Here is a 25,282-nt window from a genome sequence, read left to right as displayed (position 1 = left end):
GCTATGGTGGGAACGGCAGTGAATGCCGACTTGATCTGGACTCTGAAGTGTTTATAATCTAGTACAAAGACCAAATGCAAATAAACACAGTAACAGACAACATGTGGCTCCTAGGTGGTACACACAAGAGCCCTAGAAATGAGGGTGGGGGTGGACAAAACCCCTTCTGGCTGAAGTCTTCACAGAGGCTTTGCGGAGAGAGCTACATGTGAGCCATATTAATTCCACAGTTTCCAATAACGGTCTACTCTCCTGCTAGGCACTGTGTCACAGTCTGAGAAACAGAGCAGCTGAACAAGACAGGATTTATAGAGCCCATAATCTAGCAGATGAAACAGACACTGAAAAAATACAAAATGCACAGTATTTAAAAATGCTTAACAGAGGACTCTGGTTCCCTGAGTAACTGAGGGTGAAGTGAGTCTTAAGAGACAAAGGAGAGAGGGGCAAGGAAAAGGGCAAGAACATTCCAAAAAGGATCAGCCTGCAGCACCAATGAGGGACATTCATATTCAACAAATAGGACAAGTGAAAGGAAGGGGGCAGCAGCAGCACCAGATGTGGCTGACGAAGCAGACCCACAACAGCCCAGGGTACTGGTATTATCTTCCCCCAGGATGGACCATCCTGAAAGTAATCTTAAATATATAAGGCAGCTAAATGTGCCAATCATGGTCATGAGCATCGTCATCACCCTAACGTTCACGGAGTTTCCCCCGCACCAGATATTTCACTTCAGTGCAGAACAATTCTAAGAGAATTACTCTGTCCTCATTATACAGATAAAGCCAAAGAACCTGGGTAAGTAATTCACCATGCTCAGATAGCTGGAGAGAAGTAAACAGATGCGGGAGTAACTGGGAGTAGATTCCGAGAGACCAGATGACTGACTGGGTGTGGCGAATGAGCAAGAAGGAAAGGCAATCATCACCTGCCCCCAGGTTTCTGGCTTGGGAAACTGGGTGGATGGTTCTGGCATTTCCTGAAATAGAGATCACTGGACCACAAACAAGCAGGCTGGTGGGGGATGATGTCATCTGGGGACACTGAGAGTTTAAGTACTTTTGAGACACTGAATGGAAATGAGGACTTGGTTCCATACGAGACTCTCAGAGGAGAGATGCAGGCTGTAGAAAAAATTTGGGATCCATCTATTAAGCAGAGTGCACAAGGTCACCAAGGTAAAGGGTAAAATGAGCAGAGAAGAGGAAGAGAGCCATGATGGGAATTCTGGCTGGATTTCCAGGAGTGGAGAAGGACCCCTAAAGAATGACCCAATATGGACAGATACCAAAGTGTTCCCTGTGTTCCCCTAAGCCCACGTAAGGCTTGGTGACAGAGGGGGCAAGCACAGGAGACACGCTGCACAGGGAAAACTAGCAGCACGTCGTGACCTCCCTAAGATCTGGAAAATTAGAAGGAATCCATGATCCCAACATGTAAAGCCTGGGTATGGTGTTACCAATCATTAGGACTGGGAAGTCACAAGGTTAGTTTCAAGGTGTGTTGTGGGGGGCAGTTATGTAAGGCAAAGGGAAAAAGCTGAACTCAGATGATGAAACATTCTGGAAAGCATGAATGATACAACTGTGGAGTGCCAAATCCCAGGATGACTCTAATTACTAGTCCAGCTAAACCATGACTTTCAGCAAACTCCTAAGTGATTTGGGACTCCCATTTCTACACCCATGAAATGGGAAGAATACTAGCTGCCCCATATCTGCTTGGCAGAGATATTTATGAGGATACACTTATGAATAAAATCGCTTAAGGTAAGTAGTTCTGTTCTAAGACAGAACTGAGATTAGATAGTGCTACAAATTGAGTAGCTGTATTGTTAGGTATCGATTCAAGCTTAGGCTCTTCCTGTCCCTCAATTAAGAAGGCATCCCTTACTAATTTATACTACACCAGGGAAGGGCTGCCGATCTAAAGGGAATGAGGGGGTGGGGCAGACTCACTGGCACAGTGATAACAGAGGGCAGTACTTCCAGACTGATTGGGAAGAGGAGTGAGGTCACAAGCCCAGCCCCAGAAAATCGGCTGTTTCTCCACTTTCTTGCACTATGACCCAGAAAAGACATTCTAGTATTTATGTTTTGCTACTGGCAAAGGATCGCTCTTCCTCTTTTCTTGGTAAACAGATACTTGCCCTGGATGCAGTAAATTTTATATATAGTAGTAAAGAGTAAATAGCAGGCTGAGGGGAGAGGAGGAGAGGTAAAGGGGAAGCCAGGCTTAATTTCAAAGCTTCTTGTAATTTAAGACTACAGAAAACAGTTATATAAGATTTACAGAAATGTGTTATGTCCATTAGAGGTAGATGATGAAAAGGAAAAACAAAAATTCTAAGACAAGTTATTAAGAATTCAGAAGTACTCAAGAAGAATTTAAACGAGTTTTGCATTAACCAACGCACAAACTGCAGTGACTCTGAACAGCTTCCCACTTGCGATAACTTACTATTTTGTACATGTCCCTACCACCTTGAACTTGATTTTACCTTTAACCTAACCTGCCTCTAAGTTTACTTTTTTATCTTTCCAGGTTACACCTTCCTTTACTTTATGAACTTCTATTTGTCTATTCCTAACTAATAAAACAACCCTGATAAACCCTCTGATTACATATTCTAAAGCAGTGCTACTGAAGAGCAGGCAATCCTCAAATTGTTATCCATCAGCAGAAAGACAAAAAGTCTTGTGCCAGAATTAAATCAACTACTGTTCAGTTCAGCTAGGTGGGATTTTTTTGTTCTTTGGTTTTGTTTTTTAACAATGAAGACATTTGCAATGAAGAAAGCGGTGTGTTGATTTACAGTCTGGTAGAAGCTCCTTATTGTTAACGCCCACCTATAGCAAACTGTTCGCGCAGACCTGCTCCAGTCTGCAGACCACAATGAGTAACACTACTCTAAAGCAACACTCCCACACTGCAAACTGTAATTTTTTATTGCCTGGGACTTTAGAAAAAGGTAATAAGTATATTCCTTCAAGGCAACAAAATTCTCTAACACAGCCCTAATAAATGGAGCATTCTCTGATCCCTGCCTGGTTTACATGGAGAAGCTAAGTGGCCACAGTTATACTTAACTGCTTAAGGGCAGCTGATGGCCTAAAAATCCGTTCTGCAGACACCCCAGACCTCAGCGGGGCCGTCCCGCTAGATCCTGCTGCCTGCTGGTCTGATGCCATGCTACAGCAAACTAGAGGAAAGGACTACAATTATGAACAGTACTTCCTTATTTCTAAATGACAGGGTTAAAGAAGAGCATGGCCAATGTTACCACTCAAGGATGTTTGTGCTTCTTCCACAACAAAATACACCTTAAAATTGGGGAGTTTTGCTTGCTTAAAATTAGGTTTAATAAATTTTCTGCAGAGAATGTGCTCACATGAGAAATCAAGTTAAGACAAAATGTACTACTTCATGATTTTTTTTTCCCCATTTCCCTAAAATACTGCTCAGAAATTAGAGGTCAATATGGGCAGGGTAGCCACTGGAGGATGAGAGGAAAGGAGACAGAATTTGAAAGTGTAAGCACCTGTTACAGTGGGGTCTCAGTGAGCAGAGGAGGGAAGACTGGAAAGTGCCCCCCTTCTCTGTAACAATGTGCCAAGCCCACCAGCCACCAGCTGGCATGCAGTCAGGCTGCCTGAAGCAAGGTACTATTAAAACTACTTCATGCTGCTGAACCGTTCCAGGGATGCACGTCTGGAATCTAAACAATGAAAGGTTATGAGGATACCACACTACCTATCAATCCTGACATCTTAAATCAGGGGTGTCATTCAAGCAGCACACGGACTCCCCCATGTACTATACAAACTGCCTCATGGAAATAAGTAATGACTAAGAAATGGAAGAAATTTTAGAGATTTTACGGCTCCGTGCTACTCCACATGTGGCCCGTAGAGCAGCAGCCTCAGCATCACCTGGGCATTAGTTAGCAGGCACCACTCCAACCTGCTGAAAGAGAATCTCATTTTAACAGGGTCTCCAGTGATTTGTATGCACACTAAAGTCTGAGAAGCACTGCTTTAAGTCACTGGTTCTCAACCCTGCTGCACATTAGAATCACCCTGGAGCATTTAGGAAAATGCTGATGCCCAAAAGTCCCAGGTTCTGGGGCCTGCGAACCAGCATTTTATAAAACATATTGATCAGGTCCTATCCCCTCGTTTTCTATATTCGCATGAGAACTGAGACTCAGGGAAGTTAAATAATTTACCAAGATCACAGGGAGTTACTGGCTAAATTAAGAGCAGATCCTAAAAAAATATGTAGGATTGTGTTGCCCACAAAAAAGATAAAGAAACCTTAAAGTTACCAATAAATCAAAATTAATTTTAAAGATCTAAGGTTTCATTTTACTATACATATACTTTCTGTACTTTTGTACTTTTAAAAGGAATAAAACATACACGTGTCTATTTTCTGTATTACCCTTTGAACCCTGACCAGTACTTCTGATGAGGGATAGGCAGATATAACTTTCCATCAGCCAACAGCGCAACTGGTGGAGACAGTGAGGCCTCAGCCTTGGGCCTCTGCCTGGGTCAGCAGTTAGCTCAGAGTAGAAGGATCGTGGGTGAGCAATTCTTCTTCTTTCTAAAAGTTCTTTAATGTGAATATATTACCTTTTTAGCAAAAAAGCAAAGCACTTCAAAACCACCTTTTAAAGATCACAGTTTAACTTAAATTGAAAAGTCCAAAAACAAGGACAATCACTGTGTTCTGATTATAGACGTTTCCAAAAGCACAGAACTGGCACTGAGCACATCTCAGACAAGAAACTTTTGCCACAACTGCTGAGACCTTTCTGCTGGTTGATGATTATGTCATTACATTTAAATCACCCATAAATTAGCACTAGATACGTGGAGGTGCGGTGGGAGGTGTGGGTGGAGTGAAGGAAATGAAAAGCTGTGGTCAGGCTTGAAAAAAAAATACCCCAGAAAGCAACGTATGTTTCTGACAGTTGAAAACAAACTGCATGACAGACAACAAAACCACATTTCCGCGCGTGTTGTTGTTTTTTTTTTTTTTTGGAATGGATCTGTGGTTTTATGCCACCAAGCAATATTTTGGTTTACCAAAATGTACTCTATGGCCTTTTTAATTTCATGTTTACTTAACTTTCCTTACTATCATTGCTTTTCTCATTCCACTACAGCAGTTTAAGACAAGTGTCTAAAGGGGGGAAAGTTTAAAATATAGAATATGCCACATTAGGAAAAAAAAAGAAGAAAATTAACCGCATACATAATTTGCACTGACTGAAGCATCCATTGTAATTTCAGTATTTAGCTCATACATAATGAACAATGGGGATAATTATTTCTTTTGAAATATAGTAGTTTCTCAAAACAATTACAGACTGAGACTCATAGTTTACACAAAATTTCTCAACACAAAAAGGAGATGGAATTACCGACCTACCCAAAGTCATTGGCCAAATGATATAAAAATTAAAAAGAAAAAAAAGAATGACTGGAGCAAAGTTTCCATAGCTGATGAATAATTTAGAGGATTCTGTACCTATTTTTAATGTTAAAAAAAAATTTTAAAAAGAAAAAGTCAAAAATCAGATAATTTGCAAACTCCCACTATTACATCTATATAAAGGTAATGGCAGCAATCAAGCAAACATGATGAAGAGAAACACTCTCTCCCATTTGCTAACACAAACGCCACACACCTTTAATGCGGTAAGTTCCTAAATCCACTGTCCGCAAAGAGCTGCCTGCCAAGTCCATCCTGGCCTGGGTATAGAATAAAGGCACAAATACAGGTCTTATGTAAAAGAATCCTTGAGGTTCTTGGCAGGAGTATAGATTTGGCAGGAGATAAAGGGAAGATGCGGATATGAAGGCATGCAGGAAAGAGAAGCAACAAATGCACTTTTCTTTCCTCCCCTTCTTCTATCACTCCCTCCTCCCCAGGCACCTCACGCCCAGCATATAATCAAGAGCAAGTTCCCCCTTCCAAGGTTTCCTTTTCTATCAGTGGTACCAGGATTCTGCCAGGCTGCAGGGGTCATCGTCTTAGGAACTCTCTCCTATGCATTTACACACCCCTCATCCAATGAACTCTGGGTCACTTGAGTTCCTCCTTGCGAGTCCCACATCCCTCCTCAACCCTGTCCCTCTCCAGTCCTGTCTCTCTCCACTCAAATCATTTTAGCCAGCTTTCACTGAATATCTGCTATCAGGGCCCATGCTAGCTGCTGAGAATAAGGCAATTAGCAAAACAGACATATCCTTGCCCTACCATCTGATTAATCTTCTTCTTGCCTTCCTTCAATAGCCCACATACTATACTAGCATTCAAGGCATTCTATAAATGAATCCCAAACCTGCCTTCTCAACCATTTTTTCCCCTATCCCAACCAAGCTGGAAACGCTAACCAGAGCCTGAATATACACAGCCCTTTCCCATCTATATGGCTTCCACTTGGAATCATCCCCTTTCCTTTCTTCCTAAGTGACCCCCCTCCTCTGAGCTGCCACTGAAATGCCCCTGCAATTATCTTGGGAATAGCATCCTTAATCACTCCTGACTTCCTCTTCTGTCTAGGTCACAGTGCCATCCACACAAATGCCTTGTTTTGTTCACATTGGTCCAAATGCCATAAAAAGACTAGAATCTCCATGGAGGCGAGCCTATCACCTCTTCTAACTCCCTAGACCTCAAAGTGTGCCCTACAGGTAGTGTGAGATCAATTAGCATTTGCTTAAAGAACAATTCAAAGCCAACTCGGCCTTTGCCTTCCATCTGAGGTCTCCAGCACTACCTTCTCTTAACCAAGTAACTCTCAATGTAGGAAGACTAAAACAACCTCAGGAGGATTAAGCTCTTGTTCACGTTTAAGTCTTTAGGTTATGATCTTCTTGACCTTTGTAGGTCCTGTTCTAGGTATTTCAATTTGAGAAGCTAAATATTTCCATTTTAGATAGTTAATTTTGGGGGTGAGCTTCAAACAAACAAATGTAGCAAAAGCATGCCCCCAAACTGGAAAATCAAATACAGGCCCACCTCGTTTTATTGCCATTTCACTTTATTGTGCTTCGCAGATACTGCATATTTTACGAGTTGAAAGTTTGTGGCAATCCAACACCAAGAAAATCTACTGGCACCATTTTTCCAACAGCATTTGCTTGTTTTACGTCTCTGTGTCACATTTTGGTAATTCTCCCAATATTTCACACTTTTTCATTATTATTCTATTTCTTATGGTGATCTATGATCAGTGATTACGACTCACTGAAAGCTCAGATGATGGCTAGCATTTTTTAGCAAGAGTGTTTTCTAATGTATGTGTATTGTTTTTTTAAGACATAATGCTACTGCACACTTTAATAGACTACAGTACAGTGTAAACGTAATTTTTATATGACCTGGGAAACCAAAAAATTCATCTGACTTGGTTTATTACAATATTTGCTTTATTGTGATGGTCTGGAACTAAACCTGCCAATACCTCCAAGATATTCCTGAATCAAGGAAAAATGTGGGATGTATAAATCTAAGCTGGGACGCTGGCATGCCATCTCACAACCCAAATGCAACAAAGATCTTACCAGAATTTTTTCTATATGCATCCAAAATTGATGCAAAATATCCTGAATTCTTGCTTAGATTATAAGAAAATCCTATCAGTTTTGCTGAGATCTGGTTAAAATAGGTCCAAATTTTGAGCCATCTTCTTCTGCCAACCATATCAAGCATTTGGAAACGAGTAGCCATATTAAAAAGCCAGGTTTTTGTACATAAATGTACTATGCCTGACCCAGCCTCTCCTAAATCTGCCACCTCATAAATGTAAGGGAAGACTCACAAGGAAGCAAAGCTGCCAAACTGTCACCTCTACATTCCTGGAACCTACATAAAGGTGAAAGCTTAAGAAGGGCATTCTGGAATTTTGCAGAACACAATTTCTCCATTAAGAAGTCCAAATAAGCATTCTGTCCTCCCCAAGTTAGCCAAAAAATATTCAAGCAAGTAACTGTGGAATTGCCACCATGTTTTTTATTGGCCACTTTAGGTTAACTGTAATATTTTTTGAGGTTAACCAACATAGATGTACTTAGAGGTAATAAGCCACACTCCAAAACAATTCTATGTCCCAAAAAATCAAAAGCCTTTAAAATAGTCACCCACATTCACAGTACAGCTCAATGGAATAGGGGCGGGGGGAGTAAGTCCAAGTAAAACTTAGGTTCATGGATCAGTGCCCACGCATTCAAAAATAAAATAAACCCATGTTCTAGACCCACAGGCTACTGAGAAAATTCAGGGTTCCATTTTGTTTATTACAGCGTGACCAGGACTAGACAAAGACAAGCATAATGCACTTTGACCTCAGCAAGAGACCAAGTGAAAAGACAGAAGGACTATTTTACAGCAAGATCTGCCTTGATCCCTCAACTGGGGCAGATCAGGCCAAGGTGTCATGTTCAGATCTCAAGTGGTCCGGTCTATCATATACATCTTGGTACTAATGAGTGTCGAAGAGAATGGCTGAAATGACTATGTTCAGCATGGACAAACGAAGGCTGATGAAGGACCAACTGTTCCCTACAAGAGGACTAAGACTAATTCTGGGACCCTCAATGGGTAGCCAGGACAAACAGGCCTCACTTAAGGCCAAGAAACTTCCACTAGTCCAACAGTTTCAATGGAAATAATCTCCCTTCAGAAACAAAGGAAGGAAGGAAGGAAGGAAGGATGGATTGCTTGATTACAGGAGACCATGTAACATCCCCATTCAGAACTTGAAATAACCCACTACCACCAACCCTACTCTGCTTATCATCACAAGAAAACCTAAAAAGACAAGCACAGTCGACTTGACATGTTCTCTCAAACTGACTGAATTAACTAGAGAAGCCAGGTAAGGTTGATTCTTGGCCTCTACGCATTCCACGCCAGTAGCACCTCTAAGGTGTGACAACCAGAAATACCTGCAGACCCTGCCAAGACTGTCCTTGGGAGAAAGGACTTGCCCAGCTTGAGACCACTGCTCTAGAGGTAGTTCTCAAACTCTTTCATGTGGGTCCCCATTTCCTCACTGGATCAGTGAGTGCTTACGGACTCTCTGCCCACAGAAAAAGGCATACAATTTTGCTAAGAAGTTCAAGGATCATGTGGATCCTTTAAAACACAGCCAAGCACCCCCATCCCATTCTTACTCCTAAGCAGGCAGTTTTTTAGTTCTCTGGACACTCCCATGTAGTTATAAAAGGTACTGGGTCTGTTCTAGAGATTTCCTAGTCAGAAGTACAAAAATATCCATAGGCTGTGGTCATCACACCAGGAGCCAGCAACGAAAATCTGCAATGAAGATGAACCAATTGGTTCACTAACCCAGTGCACTAGTACAGAAGAAAAATTGTATTATTTTTTCCTCAACCTGAGTAACTAAACCAATTCATGGTCTTGTGCATGGCCCTGTAGCCTTGGCTGAAAAACTACCCCCAATCCGTATTTCTACTCAACAGTTACACTAGTAAAAAGTCCTGAAACAAACAAAAACGAAAACAAAAAGAAATTGTTTTGTATATTAGAAACTCAATCTGGAGACCACAGGTATTACTACTTGTTAAAAAAAAAAGGGGGGGGTTCCTTCCACCGCATATGGTTGAAGAAGTGTAGAGCCAGAACTGGACAGCCCATGGAAGGGAAGCAGAGCGAGCCAGACCGCCCGTAGAGGGGATGGAGGCTGGCAGAAAATGTGGCTTCGGTTATGCTCCCCGCAACACCACACTTTTCGACAAGGACTAGGGGGCAAAGAACCTGCTGATCTGAGAATTCAAAAGGCACTTTTCTGATAATACATACCCAAAAGGAGACCCACTTATTATTCGTAACGCTTAAGCTCCCTGTGTACAGAAAACACAGCAGCAGACTAGTACACCTAGGTACACTTTAAAAATAAAAACAAAACAAAAAAAGCTTACCATATTAAAATGGTCATTTAGGAGGCAGGTATTGCCCCTGGTTCAAGGACATGGACTCCAAAGCCAGACTGCCCGGGGTTGAATCCCCACTCTGCAACTTACTAACTATAAAACCCTGGCAAATTTCTTAGCTGCTCTTGATGTTAGTTTCCTCATACACAATGAGGACCACCAGATCCCTTCCTCAAGGGTTACCCATTAAACAAATGAATACACCTGAAGCACTTACTGCATCACCTGGTACACAGGAGGTGCTTAATAAATATTAACTTATTATCATCAAAACTTGCCAGACACACATATGGAAAATCTGTAACTCCATCTAGTCACTGATGAGCTCTTAGCCTAGAGAAGGACTTGTAAGATGTGGCCATAGCTATGGAAGAAGCAACAGAGCACATGGTTCTAGGTTGTAAAACACTGGCAACATTAGGATTTTTTTAGCTGTCTCCAACAGCCTAATACTGCTCACAGTCAGGTTCTTCTATATATATACATAATTTCCTCTTACATAAAATTGATTCTAAACCTTAACTTAAACGGCATGTCTCTAGTGTCAAGCAATGAAATTAAAAATCTACCTTTTGCTAATGCTGATGATTTTTAAATCATTTGATGTTACAGCTAAAAGATAGCTTAGAAATAAATCATCGTCTGGAAATGAATTCAATCCTAAATTTTAAAATAGCCCATCGCCAGCTCAAGGACCTATGGCAGAATTGCAAAGAGAACACCTAATCTCTTATTGCCTATTTAGGCCTTTTTTGCTCATCACAAAGCCGAGAGAGAGTCCTCTCTAAGAGCTTGGAAATAAAACTTATACATAGGTGGTTGACACTCAAATATAAGAAAGGCAATGAAATGGAAAAATGATACCCTTCCTTTAGCTATTCCAGCATTCATTTCTTCTACTATGTTCCAGAAACTGTTTTAGGTGCTAGGGATGCAGAAGTAACAAAACACATCCTTACTTTTCGGAGCTTATGCCTTAGTAAAAGGAAACTGATCTCTACTATGTCCTTGATTCATCAACTCAAAACGGCCAAGATTAAACACTGTCCCCTTCTTTTACTTGCTTATGATTAACTTAACCATAAACCAAGCTGAGAAGTGCAAACTCTCCCCCAAATAAAGGATCCCTGATAGGACAATGCAAGAAACTCAAGAACACAAGATCTCAAGCTCATGGGGCGCCTGGGTGGCTCAGTTGTTAAGCATGGTTCTGGGATCAAGCCCTGCATGGGCTCCCTGTTCCGTGGGAGGCCTGCTTCTCCCTCTCCCACTCCCCCTGCTTGTGTTCCCTCTCTCACTGTGTCTCTCTCTGTCAAATAAATAAATAAAATCTTAAAAAAAAAAAAGATCTCAAGCTCGTAGGCCAGTTTACAGACATGCTTTACACCCTGAGTGTCCTGAGGTAAACCTCAGCTAAAGAAATTGACGTCTACAGATTCTGGAGGGGTAACTAATCCCAGGAGCTAATTACATAACAGGTAACAAACTACTATATACCCCCTAATACACTAGTAGAAAATTATTGGATCCCAATATAAATTACACATTTCACAAGTTGTATGATTAAGTTTTTTGATATATATGCCAAAGTAAAGGCATCAAAACAGATCACTTTAAAGGAACACTGGTATTATATTACATATTTTTATATTACCTGTAACAGTAACATTATATAAATCAGTGAATTCTGAACCATCCACTAATTAACTGTGGGACTTAATCATTTAACATCTACATCTCATTTTATTCATCCACAAGATAGGAAAAATGCTTTAGCAACATTATTGTGACTTAAATAATGGGTGAGAAAGCACCCTGTAAAATATAAAGTACTATATAAACTTAAATACCCATTTCGACTCCTAGCTTCATTAGGTTAATTTTAGACTGAAAGCAAGCAAGCAAGCAACCTCTGAGAAGAGCTGTTTAAAGAGACTTTCTAAGACTAAAAGGAAACGATATTAACTCTCAATTTCTAATCAGTGGGTCACAGAAAATAACAAACCAAAACCAAAGAGTCACTTTAGACCAAAAGAGCTAACAGGGATCTAGATGTCCATTTATACTCTAGTTGAAGCTGAGGCAAGTACAGTCCTGAGAAGTTAGGGTACTCAGCAGCATCACACAGCTGGCCACTGGCAAGGCCAGGACTACAGTCTGAGTCCCTGGACTCAGTCATTTATTTGGGGGGAGATAGTAGGGTCTATGTTGGTAGTAGAGTATCCCAAACATAGCTTTTGGAATATGGCAGAAATATCTAACATACCAGTGATCTAAAAACAGAGTCAAACCCAGGACCTATTTCACGAAGTTATTTAATTTCTGTATCTCAGCCTCCTCCTCACAGAGAAAATGGAAATAATAATATACTATAATCTCATAAGGTTACTGCGAGATTAAGTGAAATATCACCCCAATGATAAGCTCTCTAAAATCATGTACTGTTATGGTTATTACTCTTTCGATAACACCATACCATCTCCACTAATAAAAACCTAAGATCTCTTCCAAGTTCCTTGTCCCCTGAAAAGCACTACACACTTGCATTTTTCCTGATCTGGAGGGTAGTTAGCTAAGCACGTGACAGTGTGTTAAGATCAGGCTCTCCCCACACTCATTTAAACTACATGTGCACAGACTTATTAATTGTAAAAGAATTCTTCAGATAAACACGGACTAATAATATAGTGATGTTCAAACTGAATTTTAAATTCAGTTAGGATGCATTCATGTTTTCATCTTTAAAAAGGCCGATTCCAAGCGCTTAAATACATACATTCTACTTCATCCTAACCCGCTCCCGAAAGGCACCCCAAGCTCAGTCTTCTACTTCCCTTTCCAGCTGTCATTTTTTCCACTATCTTAACAAGTAGGCACCACAGGCCTAACTAGGCTTGGGAACTCCATTTTTGTTATCCCACAACCTAAATATTAGCCCTTAAAAATATGAAGGCACACATATTCTTGGCTAGCTCGATCTGACCGTGAGCATTCCCTCCTCCCCAAGTACTTCATGGGCACCTTCTGTGTGACAGGCACAGTTCTCAGCACCAGGGAGCCCACAGAGAATAGACACCCCTGTTCCCATGAAGCTTACATTCTAGTGGGACAGGGCTGACTGGCAAGAAACAAGGTTGTATCTAGTATAGTTTGCATAGCATACTCTAGGAATGCAGGAAAAGCCAGTCTTATTAAGCACTTTGCTAAAAGTGGATCTAGGCTTCAGACTTTCGTTTGTGGATCCTAAGCCTCCCTTTGGGCAGGGCCCAAGCACTGGAAGGGTAGAGAGGAAAAGAGGAAGGCTCTGTACTCACACACAAACACCCAGATCAGATCTCTAGCTCAAGAGGACACTATAACACCCCCTGGACTGCCAACAGCATCCCCATGCTCCTCACGTTGCATACAGCCAAGAACATCACAGGAACAAGCACACTATCTGCTGTTTGGAAACAGCATAGCCAGCGAACGGAGCCCTGGAAGGGAAGTCAAGAAGCCTACTTCCTTTTCTGCCAGTGATTCTCGCTCTGCGACCTCGGGCATGCTCACCGACCTGCGTGAACCCTAGGCTCTCCACCCGCGTGCTGATCCGCCTGTACTGTGACACTGGGCTAGTCTCTTAAGCCCTTAAGCCTCAGTGTCATCTGTTCAAGGAGGCCAGTGGAATGACACTGCTTGGCAAACTGTCGAGTACTCCACTGACAGAAGCTATTTAAATAAATACATGGATCCAAAGCTTGCTACTTGCTTTACACGAACAGCAGGAAGATTAAGGAGAACATATAAAATGCCTTAAGCTCTGCAAAGAGAGGGTGTTACAGGGTACTCGTGCTCATAATTTCTACAATTACCATTCTTTCCAGTTTTATTTCCTGGTATTTTCAAATTCCTTAACCAAAATAATCCACAAACCCAGAGGAGCAGAAAACATAGAAAGTAGCAGTATCCTAATCAGAATAACAGTAAGTGGAATAAGCTTGCTAAGAAATCAGGAAGCGGATACCCCTCTTCGTTTCCCCTACGTCTCGCTGGCTTCGCTGCTGCAAGCGCCAGGCCACCGCCAGGATCCGAGGCAGACTCCGCCAGCCAGCCTAGGGACAGCGCCCCCGTCCTGTGCCAGGAGAGCAGCCACCCTTTCTTCCCATGAGATGCAGAAGCGCCCTTCACAACACAAATCCTTAAGCACCTGTGGGCAAAATGCTCAAAAATAATGACAAAGTGGCACAACTAACCAGAAGACCAAGTATGTAAGGGGCGTCCAGGAATATTTCTCTTCTGCTTCTCTGACAATCCAGCTAAGAAAAGCCACACCTTGCCCTTCATCCACACGCTGGCTGGAGCACAGGTTACACAATGAAGCTCTGAGGAAAGTTCTGGCCCAGTGGTAGAGAAATAGCAAGAGCTTGGCATAAACACTGGGTCAATTCCAATGAAAATAGAGAGGGTATATAGATCTGCGTTGATGAATGCTGGCTAAATCCCTCTTTACAGATATACAGCAACTACCACAGAGAGCTGTTACTAAGGCAAAGTCAAAACAACCCTGACTTTTGCTTTTAACTAAAACTTCTGAAGCCCTTCCCGCTCAAAGTAGAGCAATATTAATTTCATGAATTCTGTTTGCAGTACACTTAGCGCGGAATGAGTCAAATCCTGAGCCTCACAAACTGGCATTACCAGTGCAAACACTCAGCTGCCCCCCCGCTCCAAATATGCTGTCTCCTGCTTTTTTCTCCAATAGCTCAGCTTGCAAAAGTGATAACTGAGCCACAAGACCACTGGATGTGGCACCCTTGCTGGAGTGCTAGGGTTTTCTAAGGGGAGGTGTGAAAGGGGATCAAGGGAAAGTACCTTCTAAAAAAATCACATCCCCTTCACTCGCTCCATCACCATCAAATATATTACTGCTGTCCTGAAGTGATAAACCAGACTATCCAGTCACATCCAAGGCAGTACAAATGTCATTAAACACACACACACACAAAAATAACTCAAGTGCACATTTTAAACATTTCATTCCCAATGGACTTTACCTATTCTATAATACAAAAAGAAAAAAAATACAATTCTAGGCGAGGAAAGAGGAAATGAAGACTGTGAGAACAATGGCCGTTGCCAGCACCATCTCGACTCCACTAAGGCTGCAACAGCGCCTAAAGACGCAAGAGTCCAACCCAGCTTAAAGGTATTACTACTTAAGATACAAAGAACTTTGCCCAGAAAAAAAAATAAATAAAAAACAATATCCAGTAGGGATTATGGGGCAGTGAGAGGAAATATCCCTTTGTTTGAAAGCTGCAAAGAAAATCTTTCACCAGTAAAAGCAAAATATTTGCCTTCATTTAAAAGTTTGAGTTGTGTGTGATTTCCTGCATCGAAGAACCTCTTTCTGAACTACAAAGAGGCCACAAAACATCACATTTTCCCCTCCCTGTTTTCCCCTTCAAAAACCCACAAGATGGTGATTAACAAACAGCCCCTTGTCTTCAGGCATAGTTTTAGAAGCCACAAGGAAAAGATAAAAGTTAAATGGAAGAGCAAGTTTGTAAACAAATGAGAAATAGGTTGCCCAGGGAGGAAGCAAACTCAGTCTTGATAAGCAGGCAGCTCTCCTCGCCCATCTGTGGGAGACTCGGCACAAAAGGGACCCTCACCCTGTCACCCACTGAAAGCAGTCTGAAGGACACTCCGGGGATCTGGGTATGAGCCCGAAGTTCAGTGACTTAAGGACAAACCCCAGGCCTATCCCAGCCTCCCAAGGGCACTCCCCATTCCTGGAACGAACTGGGGCCTGAAATCTCCAACCCAGGACAGACCTATCACCCAAGAGACATCCTCTCAGGTAAATTCATCTGAAGTCCTGAATCCACTACCTAATAACTATATCACCTTGTGCAGATCTGATCCTGTTTAATCACCCTTTGATTGGACATAATCCCTTTCTTAGGATCATTGTGAGAATTAAAGAATTTTGGCAGTGTGCCCAGATAAGTGGTAAGCACATGCCGGATATATAATAACATTCACTTCCACTGAAAGGAATTTCCAATTCCACTCAACAATCACTGCTTTAGGTGAACAATCTTCAGATACTCTATGAGACCTCAAAGAGAGAAAATTCAGAGCTCGACATGTGAGAAGAGAAAAAGGGGAAACCCACACCATCCAGAAAACACTCCTAATTATGCACATACCCGACAGGTTAAATTTCCTCCTCACAGATCTGCTTTTCTTGAAAGCCCTGTGACAAGGAAAAAGACAGCTCACTGGGTCCTGCCCAACTTGGTATCAACTGTCCTACTGCTAGATCCTCTCAGAGTTTTGGGGAAAATATAACTTAAAATCTACACGTATCTAGATTTACTAAATAGGACTGAAGCTTGGTCCCTACCCCAAAATGTCCAGATCAGACAGGCCAGGGGTAAAAAACCACCACCAATAACCTCCATTTGGTTAATATTAATTGTAAAGTATTACTGAAGGCTAAGTAATCCTAAATTAGAAGAGGTGGCTTTAAGCCTCAATGAAACACACACACACAAAAGCCCCAAAAGCCCCTCCCCCACCCAAGCACATGCTCTTCTGATTGTATCTGGAGGGTTTTGCACAATCATCAAAATTTCACTCGTAATCTCTTTGAGATTTTCCAGGGCAGTAGTGTCCACCCCTGTTCCCCACCCTCTAGACTATTCCCTAATGTTTATACAGCGAAAGAAAATTCTGTCAGTAAAACTTTCACTGGTTTATTCCTTTCAGCTAGAACATCCCACCTTTGGTAATCGTTCGCTTTCATTGCCATACAAGAGTTCAATCATCCATTGCTGAAAAAAATAGTCACCATGTAAGGATACAACAGACATTCTCAAACACCTACTCTCTGCACCTAATCCTCCAAATCCAAGCGCCTATAGTCTAAGACAGGAGATGTGCAAGAAATTAGTAATACTTTTTAAAAAAATAAGTTTTCTTAGGGGAAATCTGGTCGAAACGGAACTTTAAACAAATGGACTTCCATTGCAAGCACTGTCCCCAAATAAATTTACTGCACCCTCGAATCAAGTCCACTCAAGGATGGAATGTCATGCCAGTCATGTATTACTTCGACCTCAATAAATCTCTTTCTACTCTTCAAATCCTAGGCTACTTTCTAAAATAGTTCGCTAAAAAGCACCAACCTAATTAACAACAGCTTCCTCTGCAACAGTGGCCTTGATTTCACTTATTTACACATTAACTGCAGCCTCCTTTTGGCCAATCCAGTCTATTCTCTGTACCATGCCGAGCCTTTTATCTGCCCTGGACAGCATTTTCTCCAGCAGATGAAGTAGATGCCGATTGATTTGCTGTCGAGCATGGTAAATTAATAGCAACAAATTGCTGAGGGCCCGTCTCGCTGCTCCACCATGCTTCGGCAGTTTTGCTTTATTTGCTCCATGATGGGCAGCAGTCGGCCTCTTCAAGTCAATTTCTTCTTAACAACCTGCAATACTTTTCAATGGTGAAAATAGAGCTGTTCCTTGTAAGTCAGAAATCAATATCCTATTGCCCTTAGAAAATGCTAAACAAGCAGTATTGGCAATCCACTTGGTACTAGAGGGTATCAGATATAATGCAAATCCATACTGCTTCCCTCCTTGTAGTTATTACAGTTTGCTAAAAGGTTCCTAATGTCATTTATCATCATTTACCATCGACCAGAGAGGCTATGATTATGATATCCTATCAGTTGGCAAGGCCCTTTCATTTCTATTCAATTAATATTTTAGCAGCACTCAAATGGTTGTGGCCCAAGTCTCATAATAAAATTTACATGGCTTGGAGTGAAACAGGAGTTTTCCTGCTCTGATTAAAAAATAATAACAATCATATATCTATACACACGGATGTACACATATATGTACATACACATATATATACACACACACAGACATGTGTATATAAATGTGTAGTATTCACTTCTTTTAGGTTCTAAGTGTTGTAGGTTTCCAAAAGTTTCTAATTCTAAAATTCAAATACTAAGCTAAATTTTTTTAGAAGCAAAAAAAGACCTTCAGACTACAGAATACTGACTACGAAAAAGTCGCGAGACGTTCTCAAAATGTGGTATATTCATCTCCATTTAGAGTTCCTATAGGTGGAACTCACAGACCTACTGTTCCTAATCTACATCCAATATTCACTTTTTAAAGTGGAAACCGCTGCTGTCAGATTAAATCAAGGAGATCTTCTTTAATTACAGCATTACAGGTGAAGGATGGGAATGAGCAGCGTTTAGCAATGCTATCAACTGCATGCATCACCCTGTTCTGCCCACGGTCACTGACCCTTTTAGAAGTCACACTGTATTAATAAAAAGGAACAATCAGCAAAAAAAGTAACAACTAAACCATGGGCCAACTGTTCATCCAGAACAACAACAGCAAAAAAAAAAAACAATTCAAAAAACCCCACACTTAGGGAAATCCTTAGGGAATAAAGGCCAACATTCTCTCATTTAAGAAAATTCCAATATGAAGACATCACAATAAAACATGTGTCATTTCTAACCAGGTCCCATTTGTCATCTTCATGTTCATGTTGGAACTTAAGACAGTGGTAAAGCATTAATTTACATTATGGCCTAGAACAGTCCATTCTAACTTTTCTGGGTTTTTTTCTAGCTTCCTCTGCTCAGCTCTATCGATCCTACTAAAGAGTACCAGAAATTAGATTCATATTTTATGCTCTAATTCCATGTCATGTCACTGAGTTCCCCTTTAAAAAAAAAAAAAAATCAACTAATTCTACCAGACTAATGCTATTTACTCAGTTACCAAAATTTAAATTAATTATGTTCTCAAACATAATTGTTAAAAATTGGCAACATTATGCAGGCTTAATTAAGATTAAATCCAATTTACTAAATGTACTTTAATTGGTACTAATTACATTAGCTTTCATTTCAGAATGACAAATTCCCCATAGATTTCACTCTATAGTCCTCTATCAGAATCAACACAGGGTGACTGACGATGAACATCATACAGAAAGGGGAGGGGCCGTAATACCAGGGCCCCCACCCTGTTTTGTCACTGCTCTGTGCTTTTATCCTTTTATCAATTTGCTAAGTCACAGAGTCATGACTCCATCACAGCCATCATTTTCTGTTCCAATGAAAAATTTCTCTAAAAATAAATACTCTGTGGCTGGCAGCAGCCAAGAAGAACAGGAGCATTAACCAAAAAATACACAGAGGTTTCGAATATCAGGGCCACCAATTACTAGGGTACTTCCAAGGACTCCGGGGACTCCTACTCTTGAACCCTTGAGAGACACAAATCTAATAAGTGAATAAGCCTAACCCGATCTTGAGAACTAGGCCCAATTATGCCGCAGGGCAACTTCCCTGCATTATTGCTGCTTTCCATTACGAGGGTATCCAGCGAGTACATCTGGAAGAGAGGCCAAGAGGAACCAAGGCTGTCTGCCTAGGAAAACAAATAAAGACAGATATGCCTCTGTGCTTAAGGGGGGAAAGAAAGAAAATATAATAAGTAGGTGGTTTGCAGGGCTGTCTGTATCTCATAATGTGATAAACTGCCCTCAGGATTCTTGATATGATTGAATTTAAAAGCCAAGAAAAAAAAAGGGAAAATGTACTCCATTCTCAATTTTAAATGGATGGCATTTGAGGCCACCTGGACAAGAGGATGACAGAATTACAGAGGTACAAAATGTGTAAAATTAAGGGATCTCACACACTAGCCCCCCTCCCCAAAGAAATGCATACAATCAAATACAAGCTCTGTGCCTCTCAGAACTGCAAATTGTATAAAGAGATCTGGAAACTAAGTGTTATGGTAAATAAGATACAGGAGGAGAAATAAAAGAACATTAATCATCTGGCTCAATCTTTAAGAAGACATTAATTAATCTTGGATGGTGGGATGAGGACCAAAAGAAAAAAAAAAACCACACATGTACAAGATCCAGACCTAAAATGACATGTAATAGCACAATTAACAAACAATCTCTCATGTAATTTATTTCTGTAAGGTAGAGCTAAGGGGAGTCCACACATGAGTTTAACGGATTTTTGTTTAAGCAGGAGATATTTACATTACAAATCTAAACAGAAATGGCAAAGATGCCAAAATAAGAACTTAATTTTAATGTGCAGCAAACTATACTATGTTAATATTGACATAATTAAATAGCTTATGAAGTAAAAATAAGTATCTGAAATAAAAAATCCTCAGCATAAGTGATGACTCATTTTTTTCCAACTTTCTGTTTTCAAATACTGTTTACCCGATGGCTTTTACTGTGCAACAGTCATCCTTGAAAGATCTACTATCTGTAAGTATGTGGGTAATTAAGTATATCCAGAAAGGAATCCATAAATAGTAAAAGCCTAATAATATGTGATCAATTTGTATGTTTTAAACTTAGAAAGTAATCATATCTACCATGAGTATATATAAGAAATGAAAAACATTAAGTTTTCCCTCATCTTTTCCCAACAGGTAAACACATACACAACTATTCTGAAATAGTTGATGAGACAGACCTGAAGCACTTCCACTTGGAGATCACTAAAAATAAAATATTATTGCCAAGCAATATTTTTTATATATATGCTATTTTTTATGTAGAAAATTTAAACCAAAATTTAAACCAAACCATTTTATTCAGTTTCCTGGGGGGAAAAAAAAAAAAAAGGCTGTTTGAGTCATACCTCTCAACACTTTCTGACTAATCATTATCTTTTTTGTTTTGTCTTTTTCTTTTTTGGCTGAACTAGTTTACTAAATGTGAAGGCCCAGTGCCGAACCTTATCACACCCTCCTATCAAGCTCGATTTACCCTGTACAAATTTTTGGAAGTACAGCTACAGTTCCTGGTTAAGACCCAACTAAGTAGCCTCGGGGGACTGGTACCAGGATTTTAGCTTACATCAATTTCTTTGTAGCTCCACAGATTTCATTGTGATCCTCCCAGCTCACCCTTTATCCATTCTTTCACACCAAGCCAAGGAAGATTCCACACAATTTACAGTTCCTCTTTTTAATATTTTCTAAGAAAAGCCCTCTCTTAGGACAAGTTTGCAATGCCCGAAATACATAAATTAACTCTTTCAAAAGAAAAACAAGACATTTTTTAAAATTTAGCATCCTGCTTTTCAAAGTGGACAAAATTTAATATGCATTCAGACATTTTAAACCATGTTTTTAAATGATTAAAATCAGGACAAAATGCAAAAAGGATGGGGAACCACACCTGAAAAGATAGTATTCTCTTTCAGTAGTCTTTTAAAATACAGGAAGTCACAAAAACATGCAGAATAAAACTACAAAACATACAATTTTCTTTCTAAAGTGTACAGTATTATTGTCATTTCAAATGGTTATAAAGAAATAACTTACCTGCTTGTGCATTTCTATATTCAACCCATAGGACATCTCATAATACTGTCAAAGAAGGGAAAGCAATTAATTTCGTGCCTTTCATCAGACTCCCTAGTTTGTTCCAAATGCCCCAAGTATGCTTAAAACAAACATAAAAGCCTCACCTAAAGCAAAATATCCACAATACCTATGCTAAGGAGGAACATTTAGCTTAATAAACTAGCAGCCACCCTAAGATACAGACTCTGAGTAACTCACAAAACTAAGAAAATCAAGTTCACACGTAGCATTCTTAACATCTCCAGCTGTCTTTATACATCACAAACAGATGAATCAAAAAGACCTGACGAAAATTTAGTGCCATATGGACTCTAATTCCTAGGCATAGCGGGCAAGTTAATGGCAAGTGTCTCATAGAAATGCTGGCGCTTTGAAAGAACTATTCAGAAAGGTGATGCTACTTCAGAGTTCCGTTTCTCATTTTTAGTGTACTGCTCATAAGGAAAAAGGCTTGATAGGAAATGAATGAGTTACTCTGGAGCCTTTATGAACAAGCATAAAAACATGCTTGGTAAGACTTCTGAAAAAGCAGATCTGAATTTTTGGGGGGGGGGGGACGTGTAGTATAACTGTCATTAGAGAAATTCTGGCAGAACAGATCGGTTATACAGGACACGACAACGCTCCTCAAACCAATGTAACACCACAGAAATTGAAAACACACAAAACACATGCACATACAAACACACACTAGTAACATAAAAAGCGGGAAAATTTTGAAAAGGTGTCTGGTGTCTTTCGATATCCATCATTCTCTTAAAAAAAAAAAATGAAACCTTAAAATTCTTGCTGCATACAAAGAAATTGGTTAAGATTGTTTGGAACAAGAGCAATAAAACAACAAAGAAAACCACTAGCGCAAAAACATTTTGCTTGTGACTCTCAACAAAACATAAACGAGGTTCTTTTTTTTTTTTCCAATCTATAAAAACAAAGCACAGAGGATCATACCCCACGCAGCTGAACTTTTTGAAAATTCAAATCAAAGCTGGTTGTCAGAGGCAAGTTATAACATCCTGGAATTACAGGTTGCTAATGATCACATTCCCACAACCCCAACTGCACTGGCACGCTGTGACTGGGATCTATCCTGCAGCCTCCAGCAATCTGAACATATCCTTGCTTTTGGTATCCTAAACTAATAGGCACTTTGAATCTGTGACACAGTTTTCTTACCATGACATAATGCCGCTGCATCTCTGTCTTCTCACTGGCGAGTTTCTCACATTCCAGCTTCAGGCTGTTCAAGACATAATGAAATCTAAGTACAATGCAGACCTTGACTTACATTCTTCAAATGTAAATAGACATTCTAAATCATCACCTACAAAACCCCAAATCAACTATCTTAAATTGCACCTCATTATTGAAGAAGAGGTGGTGGGAGAGAAAGGGGTGACTGGAACCAGCCTGGACTTGCCCTTTCAATGAGGATCAAACCTGGGGTTTTTGTTTAAGAAAAAAAAAAAAAAATCCTCTAGCCAATTTAATGCCGGAACCGCATCCAGAAATGAACATTTGCTAAATTCATTTAATGAAAGAAGAAAAAGAAAATAAACATCAATAACGTGTACATACCCAAGCACAAATTTAAATCCCCCAAAATGTCACAAGGGAGGTTTTTTTTAATGTTCCACGAAGAGATTAACGAAAATATGAATCAAGCATGTCTTATGAATGATGTCTTATTTGTTCCCTCCAAAACAGAGACAAGTTGAATACCACCACCCAGGGGCAAAGTGTGGATCGGGTTCAGTGGCTCGTTTTGGTTCTTGCATTTAAGAAATAAGAATTACACGTCATTAGAAAGCCAGAGAAAGAAAAATATTTCAAAGGCACTCTAAGTCTAACGATCGCCTGTAAGAAGAAAACATTTTTCAGCATAAAAGTAATGAAATCGCTCACTTGCGACTTCCCAGGGCTCTCAGCTCATGGTATTTCAGTGGAACGGCAGAAAAAAGTGAGACGGAATCAAGCCCGGAGTAATAAAGAACCAAGGAAGTCAAAAGGCCCCAGAATCTTCCCAACCTTCCATTCTCCTGGCCCCAATAAATCAATATCGAAAGTTTGGCCTCAGCATTTTCCAAGTCTCCCCAGTTTCGATTGTTCTGCCTCCTTTTTATTTATTTACAGAAGAAGGAAAGAATGCTTAATTTCTTTACACCTGCCTAAGGAAAAGAGGCCTTGACTTGCCCTTTCTGCCCACAAGTAAAAATGATAATATCACCTTTGTGGCGGCCAAAAAAAGGGGGGGGGGGGGTTTGTGTGTGTATGTGGGGGGGAAGACAAGAGCTAAGCAAACAGGAGGATCAGCTAAAGTCAATATCGTTACCTGTGGTATTGAGCCTGTAAAAACTGAAACTCTTCCTTAATCCGATCACAGGACTCGGAAATTGTAAATTTAAAGGGTTGAGCAGGCTGATGCGGTGCCTAAAGAACAACAATAAAATATTTAATTAGCCCACATCACAGGCGAGGCAGGGAGATGGAGAAAACATACCACGCGGCGTTAGCGGGGGGCGGGGGGGGGTCACCGCGCAGGCAGGCAAGCAAAGAGCGATCAAAACTCTCATCTAGCCCCCCCCCGCGCCTCGCCGCACAGCCCGGCAGGGGCTGGTTTCGGGGTGGCCCCCGGCCCCCGCGTCCTCTGGCCCGCCCCGGACCCTGCGGGTTCGAGACCCCGCTCCGCTCCCCCGCCAACCGCGGACGCCCGGGGACCGGCGCGCCGCGCCCACTCCCTCCCCACCCGGAATCGAAACTGGCCCGTCGGGGGGACTCGCGCCATGGCGTCTGGCCGCGGTCAGGTCGGGGGAGGGGGTGGGAAACGCGGCCGCCACCCTCCGCGGCCGGCTGGCGGGCTCGCTCGCGCGTCCCCGGGGCCCGCGGCTCAAGGGGCCGGCGCCCCGCACTCCCGAGCCGCAGCCGGACCAGCCGCGCCGCCGCCGAGGGCGCCCTCCCCGCCCCGGCGCGGAGTCGCGCCTCCTCCATCGCTCGCCGCCCCCCCCCGCTCGAGGAGTCGCGGCGCGGGGACGGCGAACGGCTCGGCGCGGCTTCCAGGGGCTTCAAAGACAACAATAAGAAAATGGCTACAACTCAATTGCCTCTCCGTACCCCCTCCGACAGTGCCACCGCGCCAGGGGGTGGGGGGTGACGGCAGGCAGCTCCCCGAGCGGGCCGCGGGGCGCGGGCCGCCCTCCCCGCCCCTCCGGCCCCAGACACAACTCGGCGCGCAGGGGGCGACGCGGGGAATCCCCCCGCGCTCGGCGAGCTCGCGCCCCGCCGCCCGCACTCACCGGGTGTCTGGTCTGCGGGTACATCTTGCTCAGGTCGCGAATCATCCAAACCGATTTAGTTGGCTGCGCTGGGCAGAGGCGCGCGGCTCATTGGCTTTAATGGCCCCGAGGAGGAGGTGGAGGAGGCGGCGGCGGAGGCGGCCGGCCGGGTCCGAGGGGCGGCTCGGGCGGTCCCGGCCCCCGCCGGGTCTCGCGTGACGCGGGCGGCAGGAACGCGCGGCGGCGGCGGCGGCGGCGGCTGGGTGCGGGCGGCCGGGCCGCTCGGCATTCCTCGCGGGCGTCACTGGCCCGCCGCGGGCATTGTCCGGCGCGCGTCTCCCGCGGCAACGCTCCGACGTTCGCTCCGCCGAGGCGCGCCCGCCGAGCCCAGCGCCGCGGCCGCGCCGCTCCCCCGGGTCGGGAAAGTGCGAGCTCCGCGCACCAGCGCCCGCCGGCAGCGCCGCCCGCCCGCTCGCTCGTCCCACTCCAAACTTTTTTTTATTTGTCTTTTAATTGGTTGTTATTCCTCCGAATGAATGATCTCTCTCTTCTTTCCTAAAAGCAAACACAAACTCCTTTGGTTCGGAAG

The 25,282-nt window shown here is 42.3% G+C and overlaps 1 protein-coding gene across 3 annotated transcripts in view; it reads right to left on the bottom strand.

Moving 5' to 3' along the window:
* TLE4 (TLE family member 4, transcriptional corepressor) overlaps positions 1–24,884 on the bottom strand; it is a 141,300-nt gene extending 116,416 nt beyond the window's left edge. For all 3 annotated transcript variants that reach the window (XM_032427663.1, XM_032427664.1, XM_032427665.1), the window contains exons 1-4: positions 24,715–24,884; positions 23,754–23,851; positions 22,598–22,661; positions 21,380–21,424 (exon numbers count right to left, since the gene is read on the bottom strand). In XM_032427663.1, coding sequence (XP_032283554.1) covers positions 21,380–21,424; positions 22,598–22,661; positions 23,754–23,851; positions 24,715–24,759 — 252 coding nt within the window. In that variant the 5' untranslated portion in view covers positions 24,760–24,884. The remainder of the gene's footprint in view (positions 1–21,379; positions 21,425–22,597; positions 22,662–23,753; positions 23,852–24,714) is intronic.
* Positions 24,885–25,282: the final 398 nt, after the last annotated feature.

Source organism: Phoca vitulina, unplaced genomic scaffold, assembly GCF_004348235.1.
Source record: "Phoca vitulina isolate PV1807 unplaced genomic scaffold, GSC_HSeal_1.0 scaffold37, whole genome shotgun sequence".
NCBI lineage: Eukaryota > Metazoa > Chordata > Mammalia > Carnivora > Phocidae > Phoca > Phoca vitulina.
The sequence above is the reverse complement of the archived record's forward strand: the minus strand, read 5'-3'. Positions and strand labels throughout refer to the sequence as shown.